At 39.6% G+C, this 22,140-nt stretch overlaps 1 protein-coding gene across 2 annotated transcripts in view; it reads right to left on the reverse strand.

Annotated features, from left to right (window-relative positions):
- MEGF10 (multiple EGF like domains 10) overlaps positions 1-22,140 on the reverse strand; it is a 131,752-nt gene that overhangs the window by 49,605 nt on the left and 60,007 nt on the right. For both annotated transcript variants that reach the window (XM_019555181.1, XM_019555179.1), the window contains exons 8-11: positions 15,294-15,506; positions 7,068-7,242; positions 5,996-6,116; positions 2,899-3,062 (exon numbers count right to left, since the gene is read on the reverse strand). In XM_019555181.1, coding sequence (XP_019410726.1) covers positions 2,899-3,062; positions 5,996-6,116; positions 7,068-7,242; positions 15,294-15,506 — 673 coding nt within the window. The remainder of the gene's footprint in view (positions 1-2,898; positions 3,063-5,995; positions 6,117-7,067; positions 7,243-15,293; positions 15,507-22,140) is intronic.

Here is a 22,140-nt window from a genome sequence, read left to right on the forward strand (position 1 = left end):
CTGCATATGTTTAGGAGCCTTAACTGCCCTGCTTTTTTCAATATGATAGAAGAGATAGCTTTAAAGGAATCAGATCTCATTTCCTATTAGATGAATTCACATATTATTGGAATCAATATATGTGTCTGTACTGTTAGTAGTTCAGTATTGTGAATGTTGAGAATATTTAATTTTAGCATAAGCTATACTGTATTATAGCATGCAAAAAAAGCAAGCAGTGCCTGAAAAATGTAACTGCTGAGTGTCTCTGAAGCAGTGCAGGGCAGATTCCACTAAACAGCAGGGGCATGGCCTTTACTCATATGCTGTAACCTAGCTACTCCCACCATGTTACTGCAAATAAGGGAACCAGGCCCAAATGGCAAAAGCTCAGAAGTGCCTTTGTGGAAAATGTATAAGGTTCAAGTTCAAGTCAGATAATTCTCTCATAATTTTATTATCCCAAGGCTTTCATGTATCTAGTGAAAAAGTGAGAGAGAAACTGGAGGAAAATAAGAAAGTGAAAACAGTCAGAAATTTTCCAACAAAATATTTTCTTGAAGAGGGATTCATTGAAAACATTTTATCTATATAAAAAAAAATGTAATTCTTGATATTTTTTTGGTTTTCTGAAATGTAAAACCAAAATGTTTCATTTTGAAATTGTATATATATTTTGTGTGTGTGTGTGTGTGTGTACACACACGAGACAGAGAGAGAGTATATATATTTACTTTCCCTCTAAATTCATCACATTCAGAAAAAGTAACAGTTTTCATGTTATTGTTAAAATGAAAATGTTTAATATAAAAGTGTAATGCGTTTTTAGTTGTTCCTGCTTTCTTACAGGTTTCCATCTAGAAACCTGTAAGAAAAATAGGCGGAAAACCTGCTCTCTCACATTTTATACATTTCCTGCAAGAAAACTGAAATTTTCCAGTGGGAAAATTTCAAAAGGGTAGAGCAATTCATACTAAAGTTTTCCAGGGAGAAATTTTAGTTTTCTAAGTGGATCTAAAAAAGCCTTCAGCAAAAGGAAGGTCTATAGAAGAATGAGAGATTAAAAGAATAATCATGCATTCTGAAAGCAGAAAGAGAAGAATGTATATTGGACTGACAGAGCACAACAGTGCTGGTACAACAGGTTGGAAGGAATGAGATGAAGTAAAGGTTACACAAGAAATCAGTTTTATTAGGCACCTTCCTGTCTGACTTAGTGTACCCCAAAGATACTGAGCTCAGGCCAGCTCCAAATTGATTAGATAACGTCTATTAAAATACTGTGTGTTGACGTTCTTTGAATGATGGCTTAAAATTGGACTTACTGTATTTGAAGAATACATCGATACTTTCTTCTGTCATAGTCTCATTTCGAACTTCAAAGTAAAACCTGTGTCCAGACGAGCGCAGCCATGTGGTGTGTGACACCGCAGACACGTCTGCAGTGCCACATACTACACATTGTGTTGTTCTCTGCACTTCAAGGGAGCAGCACAGGGGGAGTTTTGACCCCTGGATATCCACAAAAAAAAAAGTAGAGTGGTGCCCAAAAAAAGCAGAGTGGTGCACATGGAGGTAGCATGCACCACCCAAAGCCAGAGACTGGCTGGCCGGAGCCTCACTCTGCTGCCTGCCATGCTCCATGCAGCAGGATCACTGCTGCTGCAGCCCCAGGAAGCCCCCAGGACTCCAGGTAGGGCTGCTGGGGCCAGTCCAATGCTGGCTCCAGCCTCCCCTACCCCACCTGAGGTAACCTGTCACATGACAGAGTGCACGTGGCACAGGCGTTCCCCAGGGACAGCTAGTGGCAGTGCAAGGTGTGCCACTGCTAGTCGTCCCCAGGGAACCAAACATCCACGCATGTCTGAACGTGGCCACTGAGGCAATTTGGTGACATACGATTTCCACTGCTGTAACCAAGAGCAGAATCTGGCTCTAAGAGACTTTTAAACAAATTCTAGAACAGACAAAGAAATACTGGAGATCAATATTTCAAGCATCGAGGCACAGAAGACCCCAAAGAAGTGGGACCTGCAGGTAGCAGTTGGAGCGTGGCATGCAGCCAGCAGGAGAGGCTCCCGGCAGGGCTCCAGAATTGCCTATGAATGGCTGCAGCCAGCAGGAGAGGCTCCCCCACTCCAGCAAGGATCTGAGCAGTGACCTGAGAGGTTCCCAGCTCTGCTTCCAGCTCCTCCAATAAGAGGCCTGGCAGCTCAACATGAGGCCAGGGCTCCAGGAAGGTCAAGACCCCTAGCAGCCTAGAACAGTACCAGCACTGAGTTTCTACCTAATATGTGGGAGATCTGAGTTCAAGTCCCAGGTGGGGTGACTTAGGGTGAGTGAGCTAATAGGGAGAAAAAGTCTTCTTGCAGTAGAAAGGGACCACTGTGTTTTCCCCTTCCAGGTACCTAGACCCTATATTCCTTATCATTTGACATTTTGTATTTTGTGCCTTTTATATTTCACCAACCAGTATTGTTTGTTCTACTATTTGTGTTTTACATTTTGGTTAACCCTGTCTTTTGTCAACGGGATGAATATGTCTATAATTGTAAATGTCTAACCTTTGTTGGTTCCTGCCCCCTTGGGGCATTGTAGTGTCCCCTATAACCCCTGGTTTATACTGGTTATGTTCCCAGTATTGTGCTCTCATTAAAAGGTATATGGTTAAGTCCCCACTGGTGGTCTGGCTCTGCTCTATAGGGGGAGGAGAGACCCTACATCTCCCACAGTGCTTGTGCACCTGCTTTGATCCCTTCAATTGGAGAGCGGGTACCTCTTGGAGTACTGCCTGGGTTAAATGAAAATAGCCCCACCAAATACAACAGTACTAACCAAAGCTGGAAATGTTTGCAGTACTGTACCACTTACAACAGTTCCCTATTATGTTCAGTATTCACTGAAATGGATTTAAATTACCTGGCAAGGAAGTTCACATTTTTCCCCTCTCCAACCTGGAGCACAGGTACACATTCCATCCAAAGCATTACATGCCCCTCCATTAAGACACTGGCAAGTAATGTTACAGCCAAGACCCCATGTGCCACTGGGACAGTTTATTGAACAATCCACACCATGCCAACCTAGAAAAATAAAAAATGGATTAAAATTAAACAAGGGCATATTTTCCCTCTTTAGCTGTGGGACTGCCACTTGAAATCCCTCAATAATGCACAGCAGCAGGAGTAAAACTCACTAAGTTGTATCCCTTCCAGCAGAAGACTTGCCCAAGTTCAAACAAAAGTGCCCTTGAGAGCCTCATAACATCTGTGCACAGCATATACTTTGTAGATGGGTGCCAACATATGAAAGCAATTAATAGGGCATCTGAAGGGAGACACCTTGAATGCACAATGAAATACACCAAACTACCTTGACTTTTTAATACCTGGAAAGGAAAAATAAGGATATTTTCCTTAAAAAAGAAGAAAGAGCATTTCTTAAAAAAACCAAAACAAAACAAAACAGCTGCCCATAAAGGTATGCGTTTGCTGCTGCTTTAGTAGTTCTTCTGTCGGGCTCTCTGCGGACTACATTCAATGCAGACAGTGTTGTGATGCAATCATAACAGTGATCTTGGCAGAAGAAACCAAGGATAAAAAATAGATCAGTGAAATAGTCATTGTGTGAGGGGGATTTTTCCAAAGACAGATGCAAGATATTTTAGGAAAGTACAATACCTCCTTCTGAATACTAAAAAAAAAAATCCAAATGCAAATTAGAGGGTGTCTCTGAAATAAAACATCAAACAGTACTTCTGCCTGAGAGAAATTACTCACAAACTTAACACTGGATAAAGTAGAAATACAGAAAGCTTTAAACACGTGATACTATAAATCTATTGGATTTGAGAACCAAACTGAGCCAGTCATGTGTTGTCATCAACAATGACACAAGTTCGGCTTCTAATTTTATCCTTTGTTTACAGTAAGTGGGGGGTCGAATAACTCTGCATGAATATAATCAATAGTCTATTCAAAACACGTGTTGTAATGAATCTGCCTCATGCTCTCAATTTCTAACTGCAGAATTTAGAGCTTCCTTCAGGAAAAATCATTTGTTGCAAATGCTGCACTGTGGTAAGAGAAAAGAAAAAAAGGGAAAATGGAAAAGAAATATGCTGTCTCTGAGTATTCCTTTTCCAGGTTTCCATCACACCCTATTTTGCCTTCTTTAATAGAAGCATCCCGTGTCCATGTGACATGTGGAATGTTTCTAAGACATACGCTCCAGCCATTGATTGATCCACACCCACAAACTTGTCCTAGATTTCCTTGCAGCCTAATGATTTCTTTGCTCCCTGGACCACACTACAGAATGAAAAATGAGGCGGCAATTTTGGGGGAATAAAGACATGTAACTTCACAGGATGTTTGCAAAAACAGATGGTGATATCTTGTCCATAGGAGTTTGCCCTTGGACTTCAATGCTGCCAAGATTGCATTTGTTCTTTAAGATGATAGGCCTCGCAGAAATACCTTAGATGTATAACACCTCAAGGCAGGGGGAGGGGAGAGTGGTAGATATTTAGCAGTTCTGTTTGATATCATTTTTTTATATGACAAGTAGCTGATTCCTAATTTAATAAGAATACAATTTGATTTCCTTTTGTGTAGTAATTTATGTTGAAAAAAATTCTCCTTTCTACTCAATTCCAGAAAGCCCAAGCAAACAGGATTTGGGCAGGGCTTGAGGAAAGCAGTCTTTCTGCTCACATTCAAGCCAGAGAGGCTATAAGTCAAAATCTGTTCTACTGCAATGATGACAGTGATAGCTGGGACCCCTTGCTCTGGAGTGGTAAACCACTCCCCTTGGCTGATTCTGCCTAGCACTGATGGGGGAGAGCAAGGTGATCATGTGGTTAGGAAAGGGAGTATAGCAGCTGCTATCTCACAGTTATTGAGAAGAGTAGTGAATTTGGGGAGATACTGATTCTGGGTGGGGGAGATAGCCTGGCAAGAAAAATATCAGCCTCTGTGATGTGGTGAAGGGCTGTGGTGATAGGCAGATTCGCTATTTACTCAGCCTCGTGCTGAATGAGGAAGAAAGGAGAAGTATGCTATGAAGTAGGACCACTGTCAAATAATTTACACTGAAGGTATCTGAGAGCAGCTTGGGCTACTGCAGCTGCAGAGAAAACAGCCTCCTGGCTGGGGAAAAATCTAGCAGTGATTCCATCCAATAATTCTATCTGTAAAGAGCTGTCCGCATGTGACAAAGATGGTAATGACAAACTCCACACAATTCTCTCTGAACTAATTTTTCTTCCCAATTGTCACCTTTGTCACCATCAGCAGAGGAAGGCCTCAAACAGACATTTGTTTCTAGTGGTGGAAATTTCTGAAAAATTTCATCTGATAGAAATGTTTCCAGGAAAGGGAGCAGTACAGACATTTTAGCCTGCAACTGTGCCTTCAGCCTTGCCCTCCATGCCTTCCCTAGATGGTGATCCCAGTCTGGCAAAGGCATGGGGAACAATGGCTACTTCACTCCTCTCAGTTCCAGCAGGGTCTAGAACAGCAGGGCAAAGCCCCCAGCCCATTCCCTAGGCTGAGGCCTCCAGATCTGTTGGGTGGGTAGGGAATGATGAACAGATGCTCCTCTGCAGTGGGACTAAGTAGTGGGGCTGTGAGCACATGGCTTTGGGCATGTGACTCTGCAAGTGTCATGTGGTGAGAAGTCGATTAACTTCCCCCTGTCCTGCACATTCAAAGCCAGTGCCCTGTCACAGAGAGGCAAGGCGTATCACCCTGGAATATCTTTGTCCCAGAGGGGGCATGCTTCCTTTGGGAAAAATTTAATTGACACTTGTATGCTTCTAGTTTCTACCAGGAGAATGGTGATTCTCCAGGTAGAAACTTATCACCTGTATGTAGCAAGTGGTATGGCTGCAGTTTTTTACTCTTTTCTAGGTTAAGTTTGCATTTATCTTTTCTCAGTTTAAAAAGCTCATCTTGATTTTGTGGTAACTTGTGCAGGTTAAAGGGATGGGAAACTGATTTGCCAGAGCTCTTACCTGCTTTGCAAGTACAAGAACCATCTACTGAAGAACAGAGGGCTCCATTTTTGCAGCTACACACAGAGGAACAGTTTACCCCATATGTTCCTGGAGGGCAAGGAGTACCGCAATTGGGACCCTGAATTACGCAGAAATATAGTTGAAAAATTATTTAATGAAGCCGCAATGAAAGTTCAAACAATAAAATAACTCTGGTATATTATCTACTCCAAGAATTAACTACCTGTAAAAACCCCTTTTTGAAAGTGACTGTTGTTAAAATGTTACCAGTATAAGAAAACTTATAGCCCATGACATATTTTAAGCTGTCATAAGGTCATCTTGGTTTTAAGGGACTGAATTTAGTAGGCTCATTAAATCTACAGTAAGGATTAGTTTTACATTAGCTACTGTGTATGTCACCACATTGAGTTTGACCAGTGTTCAGTACAACTGGATACAAAAACAATTTCAGAAATCAGTACATAGTATGAAATTGTAAATTACTAAAATTAAGTTTATTTAAAAATATTTAAAAAGATATAATCTGATTTAAGGATACACAAAACTGTTTTTCTTTCAGAAATATCGAACTATGTCTTCAGGGTGACATTTTTAAGAGTACCAATTCCCATGTAAGAAAAACACCAGCGAGAACCACAAAAATGCATATTATGATGGGTCCAAATATTTATCAAGGTGCGTGGATCTGGGATTTGGGGGGTTGTTTGATTGTGGGGGTTTTTTGAGTTTGGTTGGTTTACTGGTTTTTGCAACAGGGAAATCATTTAAATCTACAGATGACTACCAATGTAGTTGATATTCATACATTTACACCTTAGTAGCACTTTTCCATTCTCTTCCATCTCCATTACAAAGCAGTCAAGTCTTAAAAGATCCATTTACTAGAAGCGTAATGCAAAATGTTGCATTTTATGGGCCTGATCCTGCAGGATGCCACGGGTACCTGTTAGGAGTTGAGTATTGCTACCTCCCACTAACTTCAGTGCAGGAAGGATACTCAGCACCACTCAAAATTGTGGCCATAAGTGAAGGAAAAAAGTTAACTGTGAACATTAGAATCACATACCTTAAATCCTGGGGCACAGATGCATTTTCCAGTCACACTGTCACAGTCAGCACCATTTTGGCAGCTGCAGATCTGTTGACAAGATTCACCATAGAATCCAGGGGAACATGTCTCATTACAGTAGAGTCCAGACCAGCCAGGCTTGCAGGAGCACTCTCCAGACATAGGGTGACAGCTGGCAGAAGGGGATGAAAGGAATAAATAATTTGGGACTAAATATGACACCCAGGGCCCCGTGCAATTTTTTTCAGATAACAGAATGCTGCTTAAAGGATTTCACATGCTAAAGACAAAGATATGTTTTCTTCCCCCCTCCCCCCCAAGCTAAACATAGATTTGTAGGTAAATATAAGCATGTACACATACACAAACACACAATTAGTATAATGTTACATACATACATACATATACACACAAAATCTCTGTGCTTAAATAATTTGGAAAAAGAATAGAAAAGAAAATATACAACTTTTCCATTTCTGTGCTGAAGGAACAACTCATAACATGCTTACCATTCATGTCTGTAAATTACTTGCACTTTGGTGAAAATTTCAGTCTTTGGCCATGGCTCCTTCTTTATATCCTTTTTTAAATAATTTAACAGTAACTAAAACTTGGTTATTTTTCATAAAATGGTAAAGATCAGTCTCCTATTTTATAACTCATAACATCATAAAATGTATGCCTTATGTAAAAAACATGATAAATTTCTTAGATAATAAAAGAATGGTCAACGAATAAAATTCAAGTTGTTGGTTTTTTTAAAAAAATCAGTGATTCAGAAGGGTACAAAGAGATTCTCTGTCATTGGGAGAAACCAAAAATCAGAGGTACTGTCAAATCCAATAACCTTTTGGAATGGGACTAGCCTAAAATGTCCATACCTGGGGATACACCAGCTGTCTCTACCTGAAACAGCAGTTTCATTGAATGGCCAGCCAGACAGCTGTTGCCTCATAACAAATGGACATGATCAGCTGTGCTAAGATATATGTGCTGGAAAAGTGGACACAATGGGGTACTCTGTGGCACTCTGGCAGACAAAGCACTTGCTTAATTCTCACCAAAGGAAAGCCTTAATATCCAAATCAAATATATTTACAATGGGAACACTGTTTAAAGACAGTCTTCCATCCCTGATTGAAGTCAAGTCCCCTTAAGCATGCTGGAAAAATGTGCACAAGTCCAGCCACATTAAATGACCCATGACAGCTTGGAAGTTTTACATGTCTGAGACGGCCTTAACTTGCCGCGCATGTGTGTGTGTGCGTGCGCACTTGTGCGCGTGTGCACGCATGCACCTATGTAACACAGCATGTTTTTGGGTGTTGAAGAATTCATTATCATAATCTTTGAAGTGGTCTCAGGCATACACACAGAATGTGGCATTAAAGACAATTAAAGGACATATCTTGTCAAATGAAACTCTCTTTTTATGAATACAAGCAAATTGCACTACATATTAATGATCAAGGAAAGTTTTCTCTACAAAGATCCAGAGTGACAGTTCACACTTTAGTGCTGTAGACTTATTCTATACATTATTTTGCCACAAGCATTTTTATCTGGAAATGATCATAATGATATGGATCCAGTTTCTCTAAAACACCAGTGACTCAGAAGAAAATCCAACCCCATATTTTTTCACTAAATTAAGTCTGAGAAGTTTGGAAGGGTTTAACATACACAGAGACAAATCAAACCATACCAACTAGGCTAAATAGTGTTTGCAAGAAACATTGATCAGTCTGTCCATTAAAGTATTAGAATACCTGAGTTTACAGGGATAGAAACTAAAATATTTTCAGATGAAATGCATGTTAACCCAGGACACCCATGAAGTAGTAAGAGAGGCAGAGATGCATTACCTGACAGAGATGATACCTATTTCTAATTTATTTTCTTTATAAATCCAGTGAAATTTTGGGTATTACTTCTGTAGTGTAAATCTCTTTATAATTTCCCTACCAATTGCAGAACACAGTCAGCAACATGGAAATATTTTAAAACCCACTCAACAGAAGACCTTCTGGAATGAAGTACTAAGAAAAAAATACTGTTACATTAAAACATTTAAAATTGTAGTTCTGTCAATCTAGAAAATAAATTCCTTCTCTTTTTATGAGAGAGGGGGTGAAAGAAAGAGTGAGCACAGTGGATGAGGCAGACAGAGACATTGACATTCCATACCCCCTAGTGAGTGTTAGTAAGGCATACTTGCACATATATTGATTGACACCAAAATTAGTGTTCGGTAATTTGTAATTAGATGTAGGAAGCTGGAGCACTTTTGAAGCTTTCTGATGGGTTCTCATGCAGTTAGCTTAATTGGCAATAAGATTTATGTATTAAGATAGGGAGATAGATGTTAAAAGATGCTGCAATTCTACCTGCTTTATTCATGTCCTTTTTGGTTTCATTTTATTAAGCTAGATACATGTTTTCTATTATAGGTTATCTGGTAATATATATTAAGTATATTTAACTCTGCAGCATTTTAGCATTCACATAATTTCTGGTATACTTTCTGAAATGCATTTATTTACAAGATGTTCCTATAGCAAGCTGTATGCATACTTCCATTTAATGTTGACACTAGATGGGATGTTGACATGTTGACATTATAAAATTCCATTTTAATGTTGACATTAAACAGTCTTAGACCATCAAAATGAGCCCATCATTTCATCTATTCTCATTCAATACACTCACTGAAGAGAAAGCATTGAAAAAGCAAATACACCCTGAACATGAACCAAGTGGAGGCTCTGTTACACTTAAGATCATAAATAATTTCCTGAATGAGCCCTCCCTGCTGAGAATTATTTAGGGGCTTCAGGACAAGCACCCAGATGATTTCAATTGTCAGGATTAAACAATGACGAGAGCACAAACAAAATGCTTACCAGGTCAGAAATAACTGCATCTTGAATTGTGCTAGTAAACGGTGAACTCCTGGAATGCTGAAGCAAAAGTGCAATGTGCAAAAAAAAAAAAAAAAAAAAAAAAGCTGCCTATTCACCAAGTACAACTAGCTGAATGGGCAACTACATTCTGCACATTTGCATTTGTCCAAAATGATCATCAGATGCTACCCAAACAGAGGGTTTGCAGCAATCTAGACTGAGTGACATAGGTCAGGTCTATATACAAAAGAAAAAGAAGAAACTAGCTTCCCCAAAACAGGTGAAAAAGTAATTTCTGAAGCAAGGTTACATTGTCAAATAGGGCTGTGCAAAGCTTTGGTCCCTGATTTGATTTGGTGGAGATTTGGCCCAATTTGGTGGCCAAATCTCCATATCTGAATAGAATCAGGAGATCCTTTAATCTCTCTGAGTTGAATCAGAACCCTCTAAATCAATTCAGAGAGATTTGGAAAGATTTGACGATTCGGATATAGACACAGCTTTAAATTTTTTTCTACATACCTCAAGGTAGCAGGTGGCTCATGAATGCTGCGATGCTGGGGCACACAGAGAATCCCACAGGAATGCGGGGAGTTGGGGGGAGGGGGTCCTCCACATGCTCAGCAGCAGACCCAGAAGTGGACCAACTGCTGAGCCAGGGAAGTGTGGGAGAGGGGGCCCCCTGCACACTCCCCAGTGGACCCAGAAGTGGACGAGAAGTGCTTCCAGTCCACTTCTGGGTTTGCCAATGAGCATGCGGGGGGGGGGGGGCACATTCCTGTGGGATGCTCCATCCATCCCAGCATCACAGGGTTTACAAGGTGCAGTGGTACCTTGATATATGCAGAAAAAACACTCCAAGCTGTGCTTGTGGCAGAATTGCTGATTCTCTGAATCAGCATTGAATTTTCAGATTCAGATTGGGCCAAATTGAATCGGGGACAGTGATCTGAATCAATGAATTGAATCACTGTCCCTGATTTGGGTCGAATCTGAATTGAATACAGCCTGTTTCACTCACCCCTACTGTCAAAGGGCTGACCCCTAGGTGCCTCATTCACTGATTGCTTCAGTGAAACAAGGAATGCCTGTTCCTTGTGGATACAATGTAGCTTTCAGTATGGCACTGGGCACCTACATGACACAGTTAATTACACAGCACCATGGTAAGGTCACCTACATTGCATCCCTGTGAGAGGTAGCACATGGGGAGTGGGGGTACCATGATTCATTACAGAGCTCCTTAACAAGGCCCTTTGGTTGTATAGGCATATTCTAGGCAATTCAAAACATGTCAGCTCCAGAAGCAAACAAGAATCTAACAAGACTCAACTGTGTCCCTGAACAGTAAAGACATACAGCTTTTTTAATATAAGGGATAGATAACACTTCCACCAGTGTTTCTGATTACTTCCCATGTGCTATCAACATTATTTCTCTCTGATCTGAGTTCTCTCAGACAGCTAGCTCTCATTCAAGTCTCACCCTTGGCTATATATAGGAAAACTGACAAATGACACTTTTTCTAAGAAAACAAAGATGAAGAGCTGCATGCCATTTGCAAAGTGTTGACGCTGAAGCCCAAATACATGCTAATCAAGAGAAAAAACATAATAGGTTTCTCCGTAAAAGAACTCTTGAAGCAAATTACAGTCACCCCATACAGCTTTCTGGGCCCTCTCAGAGAAAAAATTAAAAGATCATTTAACCATCTCACTGTGGTATTTAGGCACATCAATATTACCTCTTGGTGGAGAGCATTCAAGGAAGCTCATATGTGTAAAACAATCAGCATGGGCATTTGATCATCACCCATCACTCGAAGCTGACCAATGACTATTAAGATTCATGACACTTCCATCCATTACCCAACCCTAATTTCAGATTGACTAGGTTCACAAACTACTCATCCATAAAATGATGATGTAAGTACAGTATCATGAATTACAGGGACAAATACATTTTAACCTGTGCATTTTACCGTGGTATCACATATTATCAGTGAATATATTAATAGTTTAATAAAATAGCAAGACTGTTTATCCATATTGCAATTTAAAATCAAATGTTTTATAAAGGATATCATTTTGCCCATGAAAGTCATTTCTGCTTATTTTTTCTTATGTCCTTCAAGAACACAGAGTTGATATATGAAGGCCACAAGTTTTAGAAATAAAATATCATTAGGGATAGGGAGAATTTTAAAGCAAAGGTGTAACCCAACTAACAGTTGCATGTTGAGCACTACAGAAGCTCTATCAGAATCTTGGGGTCCTCAGACACAGAAACCTATTGGAAAAGTACCTCCTCTTCATGTGTATAGATTACTGATTAACTGAGTTGCTTCCCATTATGAAGATCCTGTGGCTACGAACAAATCAAATATCACTGATAACAACGAGGAGTCAGGAAGCTCTCTGATGTGTCTATGTAAAAGTAAGTTTATTCCTGCTTGGTTGGCATTTTAGTAGCAGTGTTCTCATGTTATTATAGCCATGATCATCTATGGGCTACACAAAGAACCGGGGTTGTTTCATAATATTTTAGGGCACCAACTACTATATTTTCTTGCATACAACATATATCTTTTCCCCAAAAAACAGCTGGTGGAAATTGAAGTGCATGTCATATGCAAGAAATATGGTAACCATTCACTTACCAACAGAAACTAAAAGAAAAACCTGCAGTGATCCACAGGGAGTAAAAGAATGAACAGACTTGGCTCTCTAGCCACTGCAATTCAGTTACTACAAGGAAAGATCTTTTTTTCTTCGTTCTGCCTTTCAAAAATAAAATACGTGCTATATTCCAGGGCAAGCTGCATGAGAGAAAATATGGTATCCTGTTGTTGGAAGAGATGTTAAACTAGCTTTTCAGCATAAAATGCCCTTCCTCAGATCTGAAAAGGAAACAGGTACAGCTTGCAGTAGAACAATTACTTTTAACTACATTATGCACAAGAAGGGGTGACCTGAGAAAAGGCATTTTGTGTCCAAAAGGTTATTTAAACCAATCTGAACTCTCCAAACTATATAGTCGGTCCAATAAAAGATATTACTGAACAATTTCTACTTCTGGATGTTTTACTCACAGAGGGGGAAGACTGTTAGACATGACTGGCTCCTTAACAGTGGCAAGGAGGCATCCTCAGGGGCCTCTCTACCATTACTCAAATATATTTGGTGGTCTTAATCTTTTCCTGACACTAAGAAAAAAAAAGTGTGTCTTGTAATATGGATTTATGCTTCCCCTCTCTCATTATGTACGCTTACAGACACAAATGCTCTGACACCCACAAAGTTGCTAAGCTGCATCCAGTTTGTCACACAGAAGGGAAAGTGTTCAAAAAAAGATCAGCCATATGCTACTGTTTACATTTGAACATTTGTGATTTGATTTGACCACAAGCTGTCTTCCAGAGGTATAAGTGAAAGAACAGCTGTGTTGAACATGAATCAGAAACAATCCTTGAAGTATCAGAAATGCTATAAAATGTAGGTCATTCCTGTCAAACTAAATTTCTACACCAGTCTGCACTTAAATTTGTAGAATCTGGTAAATCATAATTCATACATTAATCAGTATTTTGCCTTAAAAAATAGCTTTGATAGCCAGACAATGAGTAGGATCATGGTTCTGCTTGCTTCTAAATTCTCTTCCCAACCCATTATACACTGAATGTTATGTATTGTACAAAAATATGTTTTTTTCAAATCATATTTCAAGTGAATGGGATAAACAAAGTTACAAACACATCAGTGTATAAGCGTGTGAATAAAACTGGAAAGGAATGCAACCCACTTTCACTTGGCTTGGCAACAGAAGTTATGCGAACACTTTGAACCATCTAAGAATTTGTTTTTCACCATACCCTCTTACAGGGTCAGACTGACAAAGAGAGTCAGACAGAAATATTTTCATTAATGACTCCATGCAGTTTAATGTCTTTTCTAAGTTCTGAGTAAAAGGATAAAAACATTTTAAAAGATGCATTTTGGATATGAGATATCACTGGTCTAAATCATTTCAGCAACCTGTAATAGCAAAGCCTTTAGAATATGTTCATAAAACTTATCTGACATACTGGGCGCGTCTACACAAGATGCTAAAGGTGCAGTAGGTTAATTCTACTGCGCATTAGCGCATCATGGCAAAAGCTGTGTTAATGTGCAAATGCACAGTAGAATTAGTCTACTGCACATCAGCAACACAAAAAGCTGTGCACTGGCACTACTGTGCAGCAGCACCAGTTACTGTGCGTTCAGTTTAGTACCTGTTATTACAGGTACTAAACTGAACGCACAGTAACCATGGTGCATTAATGAACATGTAAACACACCTACTGTGTATTATTAATGGAATTTTGTGTAAATACAGGCAAAATGACTAGAGTCTTTCCTACAAAAGAATGTTTTCTGGAAGATGATAAGTCTTATAATAAGAATTGTTTTATAAATACTATGGTATCTTGAGCCTTAACTGTTTTCCCTTGTTCACTATCTACAAAGATTATTTTAGAGCTTCTGATAGATCAGTTTTTATAGCAGCATGTTATGGATTTACAGGATGTGTCAATGCAAAAAAGTTTCTGGCTCATAATTATCTGAAAACAGTTGTAATGATGAGCCAAAGAATTTAAATTAGTTAAATTCTCTGACATCAATACAAAGATACAAGGAAATGTAACCCAACCATATCCCATATACAAATAACTTTATTCAGCTTCTTGGCATCAGAGTTCACCTTCTTCTTAGTATGCTAGTTTGACCAGTTACCCCTCTGAAATGCATAACCCTAATAGGGTGGATTCCAGAAATTTTCATTAAAATAAAGAACATGTTCCAGCCACACAGGACCAGACCTGACTCTCAACTCACACTGGCTTTACAAAAAGGCATTTCTGTTGACTTCAATACAGTTATTCTTGATTTGCAATACACTAGTATAAAGTAGAGGAAGAGCCAGTCTGTTGAACTGATATGATGAAAAACATAAAGATTATTTTTATGTGAGGTAAATATAGAGAAAGGCCAGGCCTGGGTCAAGGTTTGTCTCCTGGGATAATATTAAGATGAATATCAAGATTTATCAATTTCTATTTAAAGACATCTAATAAAGTTGCAAGCACAAAAAATTTGCAGCTCTTTCCCTGCTTGATATTGTATTCTTGTTGTACTTCCAAAAAGAATATGCATGTTTGTGAGCATGCCTGACGCTTGCATGGAAGAACTGGATACCTAGGAATTTATTTGCTTTTAAATTACGTTCTTGATGAAATGGCCCATTTAGAGAAAACCTACTAAAATCTGTAAAAACATACCTTCGGGTATTGGGCAAGTGACACGGACACTTTTTGTCACACTTGAGACCATAGACCCCATCAGTGCAAAGCCTTGTTTCACAGTGTTCTCCTGTATATCCTTGTTCACATAGACAGGCGCCACTAATGTGATAGCATTTCCCTCCATTCATGCACTCGCAGGTCTCTGCACATTGCAGTCCATAAGTCCCCACTGGGCATTCATCCTGGCATCTGTGGGGAAGGTCAGAAAGACTTAGGTTTACTTGCCTTCAAATTAAAGATTTTTGGACAATCACTGTAAAAATGTAACTTGGCTTATAAAGGCTTTTCTCTTGGTAACATTCTTTAAAGCTTTGTAATGGAGTTGGTGACCATACTGTAAATAAGGTTGCCTAACACTCTGCATAAACTCCTCTTTACTGTTGTCAAGCGTTAACCATTAGGACTGAAAGGCCGGATCCAGTTCTGAAGGCACATGAGGTTTGTGGTGCTGCAAACCACTTACCCAGAATGTTAACACGTGCCCTATGCTGCAAATTTGCAGCATGGGGGCAAAATTTGCTACTGGGAAATCCAGTAAATCAACACAAAAAAAAAGGATGCCACAGGAGCCTGCACTGGCAAACAGGCTGCTCGCCCCAGTGTCTCCCCAACTTCAGTTCTGCTCCTGCTTCTCCAGCATGCCAGGAGCTGGGAGGAGTAGGGAAACTGTTTTCCCACATGCAGGGGTGTGTGCAGTGGCAAAAAGTAATGGCACAATTTTGTGCTGCTACTTTTTTTTTTGCTGCTGCAAGTGGACACCCCTGCATGTGAGTATGCAACCAAATTTTCCATTAGGACTGACACCATTTAATTCAGTTCTGCACACAAGATCAGGAGAAAATAGGCAGTTTTGTCAGTATTAAAAATGCCACATTCACCCCAGGCTCACACAACTACTAATGGCTGGTTGACAAGGTGATAACAGCCTCCAGACATTACCAGTTACTCTTGCAATGCAAATGGTGGCCTGTGCTGCAGGGCAAAGGTCCTGGCTTCCTACCCTGCTGCTAATTCCTGTGAGCTGTAAATAGATGCATCAAGAGATTTCATATTTCAATCTGCTTTTTTAAAATCCAAGAAATTAAATGCAAAAAAAAGAAAATCAAGTGAGATTCATCATCTGCCCCCCAAAAAGAGGAGATATAGTGGCCTAATGGTGCATTTGCACTGTGTTATCCTGAACTGATCTGGGAGCTGAAAAGACCTCCAGCAGAATCTAGTCAACCCTGTGGACACTTCAGCAAGATCCCTGTACTGCCCACTATTTCTACTCATACTTGCCATCTGCTCCAAGGAACATGAAGACATCGTGGGGAGGTATCCTTACAACTGCCTCAAAGCACATGATCCTCCCCCAGTTTATCTTCTTCAGAAATCAGAGCTTGTGAAACCTCTTTATGCAGCTCTGGCTCTTCACCCAGTTTCAAAAATTTAAATGTAGGGAATTTGGCCTCATCCTGCACATGCAACAGGATACTAACCTTAATAAACAGTCACATACTATTAGTTTTTTTCCTGCCTCATTCAGTGCACAAGACAGACAATAAATGAGACAATGAATTTCATAAGAAGAAAAGCTGCTATTTTGCATTTAATGCATTGAACTAGTACTCTGAAAAGATGGTTTCCCAACCTTGTTTCCCCTATGTGATAATGGGCAAGACTATTATAAAGTGTAAAGATTCCAAATTCATTTTGGAGAACCATTTCATAGCTTGAATTGCTGCTTTCTCTTGAACAATCAACATATTTACCATCCTTAGCAGTGAAGAAATTAGAAAGAACTGCATAGAAGAAATATATTATGTACTTTATGATTCAATATTACCAAAATAGGGGCACTGGCTCTGTCTTTAAAAGTAGGTTTAACATCCTACCTCTAAATGAACCTTATGGACTCTGTTTTTCCTGAAAATGGTGGGCTGTAATCCATTAAAATAATTTCTCCTTGCATCCCAGGTGTGGAAATTGTTGTCAGTCAATAACAGAAAATGCAAATGCTGCTTGTTTTACTTAAATTAAACATTTTGATGAAGGGAACAATCATCTTCTCTGGCAGGAAAGAGACTGCCAAATAGCATATAACAACAACAAATAACGTTATTTTTGTTTTTCTCCATCTTTTTCTGGATTATTTACTTTAATCAAAATTATGATTAAAATAATGACACGCAATACATTTCTACTAAAGGTTAATCATGTAGAAAGCTATGAAGTAGATGAAGACTGAGAAGGAATAGGGAAAATCTTTTTTCCCAAGAAGGAAACTGTAGATCTCAACTAAGATCTCAGATGAGCATCTTTCAGAATAAGCTACATAAGACCATGGGATAAAAACCTGGGGAGATGAAGAAAGGGAGAGAGAAATTCTTCTACGTTAGGGCTTAAATGAGATAATGTAAATACTGGAAGTTAGCAGGCATTCTGCACACTGCCCTGTTACTGAGGCCAGCAGGACTTGGGTCAGTATTAAGTTTTTTTTAAAATGTCAGTCAAGCAAAGGAAATGAATCAAGATTTCACTGTACTAGAAAGATACTAAAAACAGATAGTAGAGAAAAAAAACAAGATCTATAAACCTGGGTAAAAGGTTGTTTAATAATACAGAGACAGAGGATAAATAGAAAGAGATTGTGGAGGTTGTAGTTCTATTTTAATCAGTAACAGTTAAGCTGCTAAAACCGATCTGTATGGAACCGTCTTGCTACTCCACTGTAGAATTTGCCTTAAACACCTGTTAACTTTTTTAACATGACTTTTCTTTGGATAGGTTTCATGTGTCTTTATTCTGAGGATTGTGAGGGGAACTGGATTAAGTTTGTTGAATTGAAATAGTCCAATATGAAAATGTGAGGATAGAAAAAGAGCTAGTCACACTTCAGCAGTATTCACTCTGGCCTTCTCTTATTTTCATAGAATCATAGAAAATTAGGGTTGGAAGGGACCTCAGGAGGTCATCTAGTCCAATGCCCCACTCAAAGCACAACCATCCCCAACTAGATCATTCCAGCCAAGGCTTTGTCTAGCTAAGTTTTAAAAACCTCCAAGGATACAGAGTTCACAACCTGTCTGGATAACCTGTTCCAGTGTTTTACTACCCTCTTAGTGAATTTTTTTTCCTAATACCCAATCTAAACTTCCCTTGCAGCTACTTGAAACCATTTCTCCTTGTTCTGAGACCATTGCTCCTTGTTCTGCCATCTGCCACCACTGAGAACAGTTGAGCTCCATCCTCTTTGGAACCACCCTTCAGGTTGTTGATGGCTGCCATTAAATGTCCTCTCAGTCGTCTCTTCTCCAGACTAAATGGGTACCTATACACATGAAGAGTGGCTGTTCCAATGCACTGTAATTATAGCATGTTGGAGCAGACTCAATTAATTGAGCCTGCTGGAGCGTGGTAATTACTGCACTCCAGCAGACTCCAACGTCACATGAATCAGCGTCCCCATGCTGCAAAATGGTGAATGAACTTTGTTCATTTGACAAGCTTTAGTTAAAGTGCCCCCATTGCCATTTTTCAGTGGGGGACACTGATGCATGTGACATTCGGGGCACTTTAATTAGAGTGGCTCTACCCGCCCTCCCTCCAAAGCATGTCTGTAAACACCCAATAAATCCAATTTTCCCCCAGTGCTTGTTTCCTTTGCGGCTGCATTTCCTTGAATACGAAGAAAATTTCTCTCTAAAAACAAACAGTTGGATTGCTAAAATAACCCTAAAAAAGTCTGTGGTTGATGAGTTCCTGAAATGTCACTGGATTATTCCCACAATGAACACAAAAGTCTATACCTGCTGGCTGATTTGAGCTGCAAACAAAAGCTAGAAGCACTCAATATGTTCCACAGGAAAAGTCCCTAAGAAATGAATAAGGCTTAAAATAAAAGTTGTTATTTTTCTTTTGATACCTGACGCAAGAATGAAGCAAAAAGTCTATGACCAATACTTTGTGTTGTTTGTAATGTAAGCTATTTGTAAAGTGATAATTGATGGTTAGGAAGACAAATCTGGGTTAAGACCAGCTGCTACAGATGTTTTCCATGCATCATGAACTCGGTGCCAAAATATATAATACAATATATATGGAAACCACTGACAGTTCCCTGTAATTTGGTAACGTTAACTTTTCTAGGTTTCTGATACACTCCACATTGAGCCCACTTTAAAACCAAGGGAAATTACTCATCACCAGTAATTCAATTTGTCAGAGTCTTGCATCTCCTCCCTTCCTGTAAATTATTCCAACAATCACCATCATGCTAAGAAGCAAGAAAAGAAGTAAAAAGGCTCTATCCCTGAGATCTTCAGTCAGTTTAAAACACCATTCCTATGAGAAGTTGCCATCAATGGAAAATTAAGGAAGTAGGAGTCCATATTTAAACTGCATAACAGGGGAAGGCTAGGGCTAGCTGCAGAAACTGGCTGTGTAGAATCAAACCGGTGGGAGTAGGTATATAGGCAGTTTGGGGGGCAGAGCCACCACTGTGCTGCAGAATGGGACATGCAGAGAAGACATAGGGTCCCAGCAGATTCAACCTAACTTTGTACTTGTCATTGTGTGCCCATGCAATTGCTGCTGGATTCCCTAGAGCATATTCTCCATGATTCTTATTGGCAAACTGATTTTTTTCTTCAGGCTTTTTTCTTATCTAGGAATTTCATGCATTTGTCTCTTTTTCTCTTGGAGTTTGCCCTACTGTTCTTTTCTAATACCATCAAGGAGGTGTTTAAGGGAAAATGGATGCATCCAAAGAGCTGTGAGATAAGCTTCACCTGTTTAGATAAATACTGACAGATTGGACTAGGCTAGAGTCTGCCTATATTTGTTTTAAGACTTGTATTATGCTTCGTTTCCTTGCTTCCTAGTATATAGCATCATAATGTGTACTGCCTAGAATGTGGTACATGATGGAAGAACAGGTAGGTGAATAAAATCTTATGTTTCAGTAATTCAGGCAACACTTAGCGTGATTTCAATCCAATGAGTAAGCTACGCTTTTCCTACTATATATTGTAGTGCTAAGTTAGAAACAGACAAGTTGAAAAACCCTGTGTTTTTTTTTGTTTCGTCTCTGCAGAACTGTTTGAATAAGTTTCACAAACAAAAAAGTGACAACCAGCATAATACTCCATTTCCTTTTCAGGATGTACACCTAAAACTAATGTCAGATCTTCTAAAAGAAGATTCATTACATTACATTAAGTTACATTACATTACATTACCATGAAATATAAAGTTCTCCTGTTTCTCCCACTGACACTAAAGAGAAGAATTCAAGAGTCCAGAGGGGAGAGCATCTGACTGTGGCCCTTGGGTAGTGAACTGAGAACTCAAAGGCTAGCAGCTCAAGTCTGGGTGTGCACAAGTGATTTTAAGTCTTAGTTTGGGGGTGAACCCAATGAGGTCCCTAACATCCATGACTCCATAAACAGAGCACTGACTTATACCTATACGCCAACGATTCTCAGCCAGGGTCCTGCAGCATCCTAGGATGCTGCCAGATCTTTTGAAGGGTGCCATGATGTGTGAGGAGATAAGCAGATAAGTCCAAGCTCAGATTTGTCCCTACCTGGCCAATCCCCAAGCCCCAACGCCTGGCCCCTCTTCAAGGAGGTAAGCACTGCAAAACATACATGAGTTTTTTGAAACAGGGTGCCACTCAATTCACAAACGTTATGGAGGGGTGCCTCAAGTCTAATGAAAGATACCCAAAGTCCAAAAAAGTCGAGAACCACTGTTGTATGCAAATACACAGAAGGCAAGGTAGAGTTGCACCCGATAGATTAACTGAATTTAGTTTAGTTAGTCTATAAATTGCAACTCTACCCTGCCTTCTGTCTGACTTTGCACTAACAACGCTAACTGCCTCTATCCTCAAATAAAGTCACCTTGGGTCATTTACTAAGCATGGGGGTCACTTAGCACATATACCTCCGAAACTGTATTGCGGTGTTGACACTGCAATGCAGTCTCTCCTTGCTCCAGGGAATTATTTCAGCCAAGGGGCTGTAATACCAAGAGCAGCTCCTCTAGCACTGCAAATGGAAGTTTCCAATCAATACTGTTATGCAGTTGTAGACCCCTCCTCTAGCTAACACAGAAAAGTCCCCTACTCAAAAGAAGAAACAGAGAGACCCTGTGTGTAGCCAGTCTGTCCCTGCTTGTTCTCTTCTTCAAACAAATTGCCTCCCAGCACTGTTCCAAGGATCACTTAAACTTGCAGGTTTGTGCCTTAAAGATAGCTCCGAGCTCTTATGAAGTAGTTGGAAATACTACAATCCTTTCCAGTTCCAGTTTTGTAAGATCAGTTTTGCAAATGCATCCACATGTCATTAAGACAAACCTGACTTTCTAGTTCAGGAAAAATAATTAGACAGCTCTTTAATTAATTGTTGCATTAAAAGTATCCTTAAATGGGCTTCACAACTGAAATTAAAATTAGATTAATCCTGGCAAGGAGTCTACAAAAGCGACCAAAAGGATATGTGCTAAAATGTGGAAACCTTGTGGACACACAACTTCTCTTTTAGAGCTTCAGTTGCATATTGTTTACTTTTCATACTACAGTCCCAAACTGAAACCAGGACCCCATCATGCTTGCTGCTGCATGTCTGATGGAAGTTACAGGTTGACACAAAAAATAACACTGCACCTGGCTACTCTTGTTTACATTACTCTTTTTTAGCCAGTAAGAACTTTGCTGACAATTGTATCCCCAGAACAAAACTTTTTGGATCCAAGATATTTTGTCAAAATGGGTTTGATGAACTTTTAGTACATCAAACCTGGCTTGGAACCCTGGCAGGCTGCTGCAGACCTAACC

Source organism: Crocodylus porosus, unplaced genomic scaffold, assembly GCF_001723895.1.
Source record: "Crocodylus porosus isolate Cpor-Errol unplaced genomic scaffold, CroPor_comp1, whole genome shotgun sequence".
Lineage (NCBI taxonomy): Eukaryota > Metazoa > Chordata > Crocodylia > Crocodylidae > Crocodylus > Crocodylus porosus.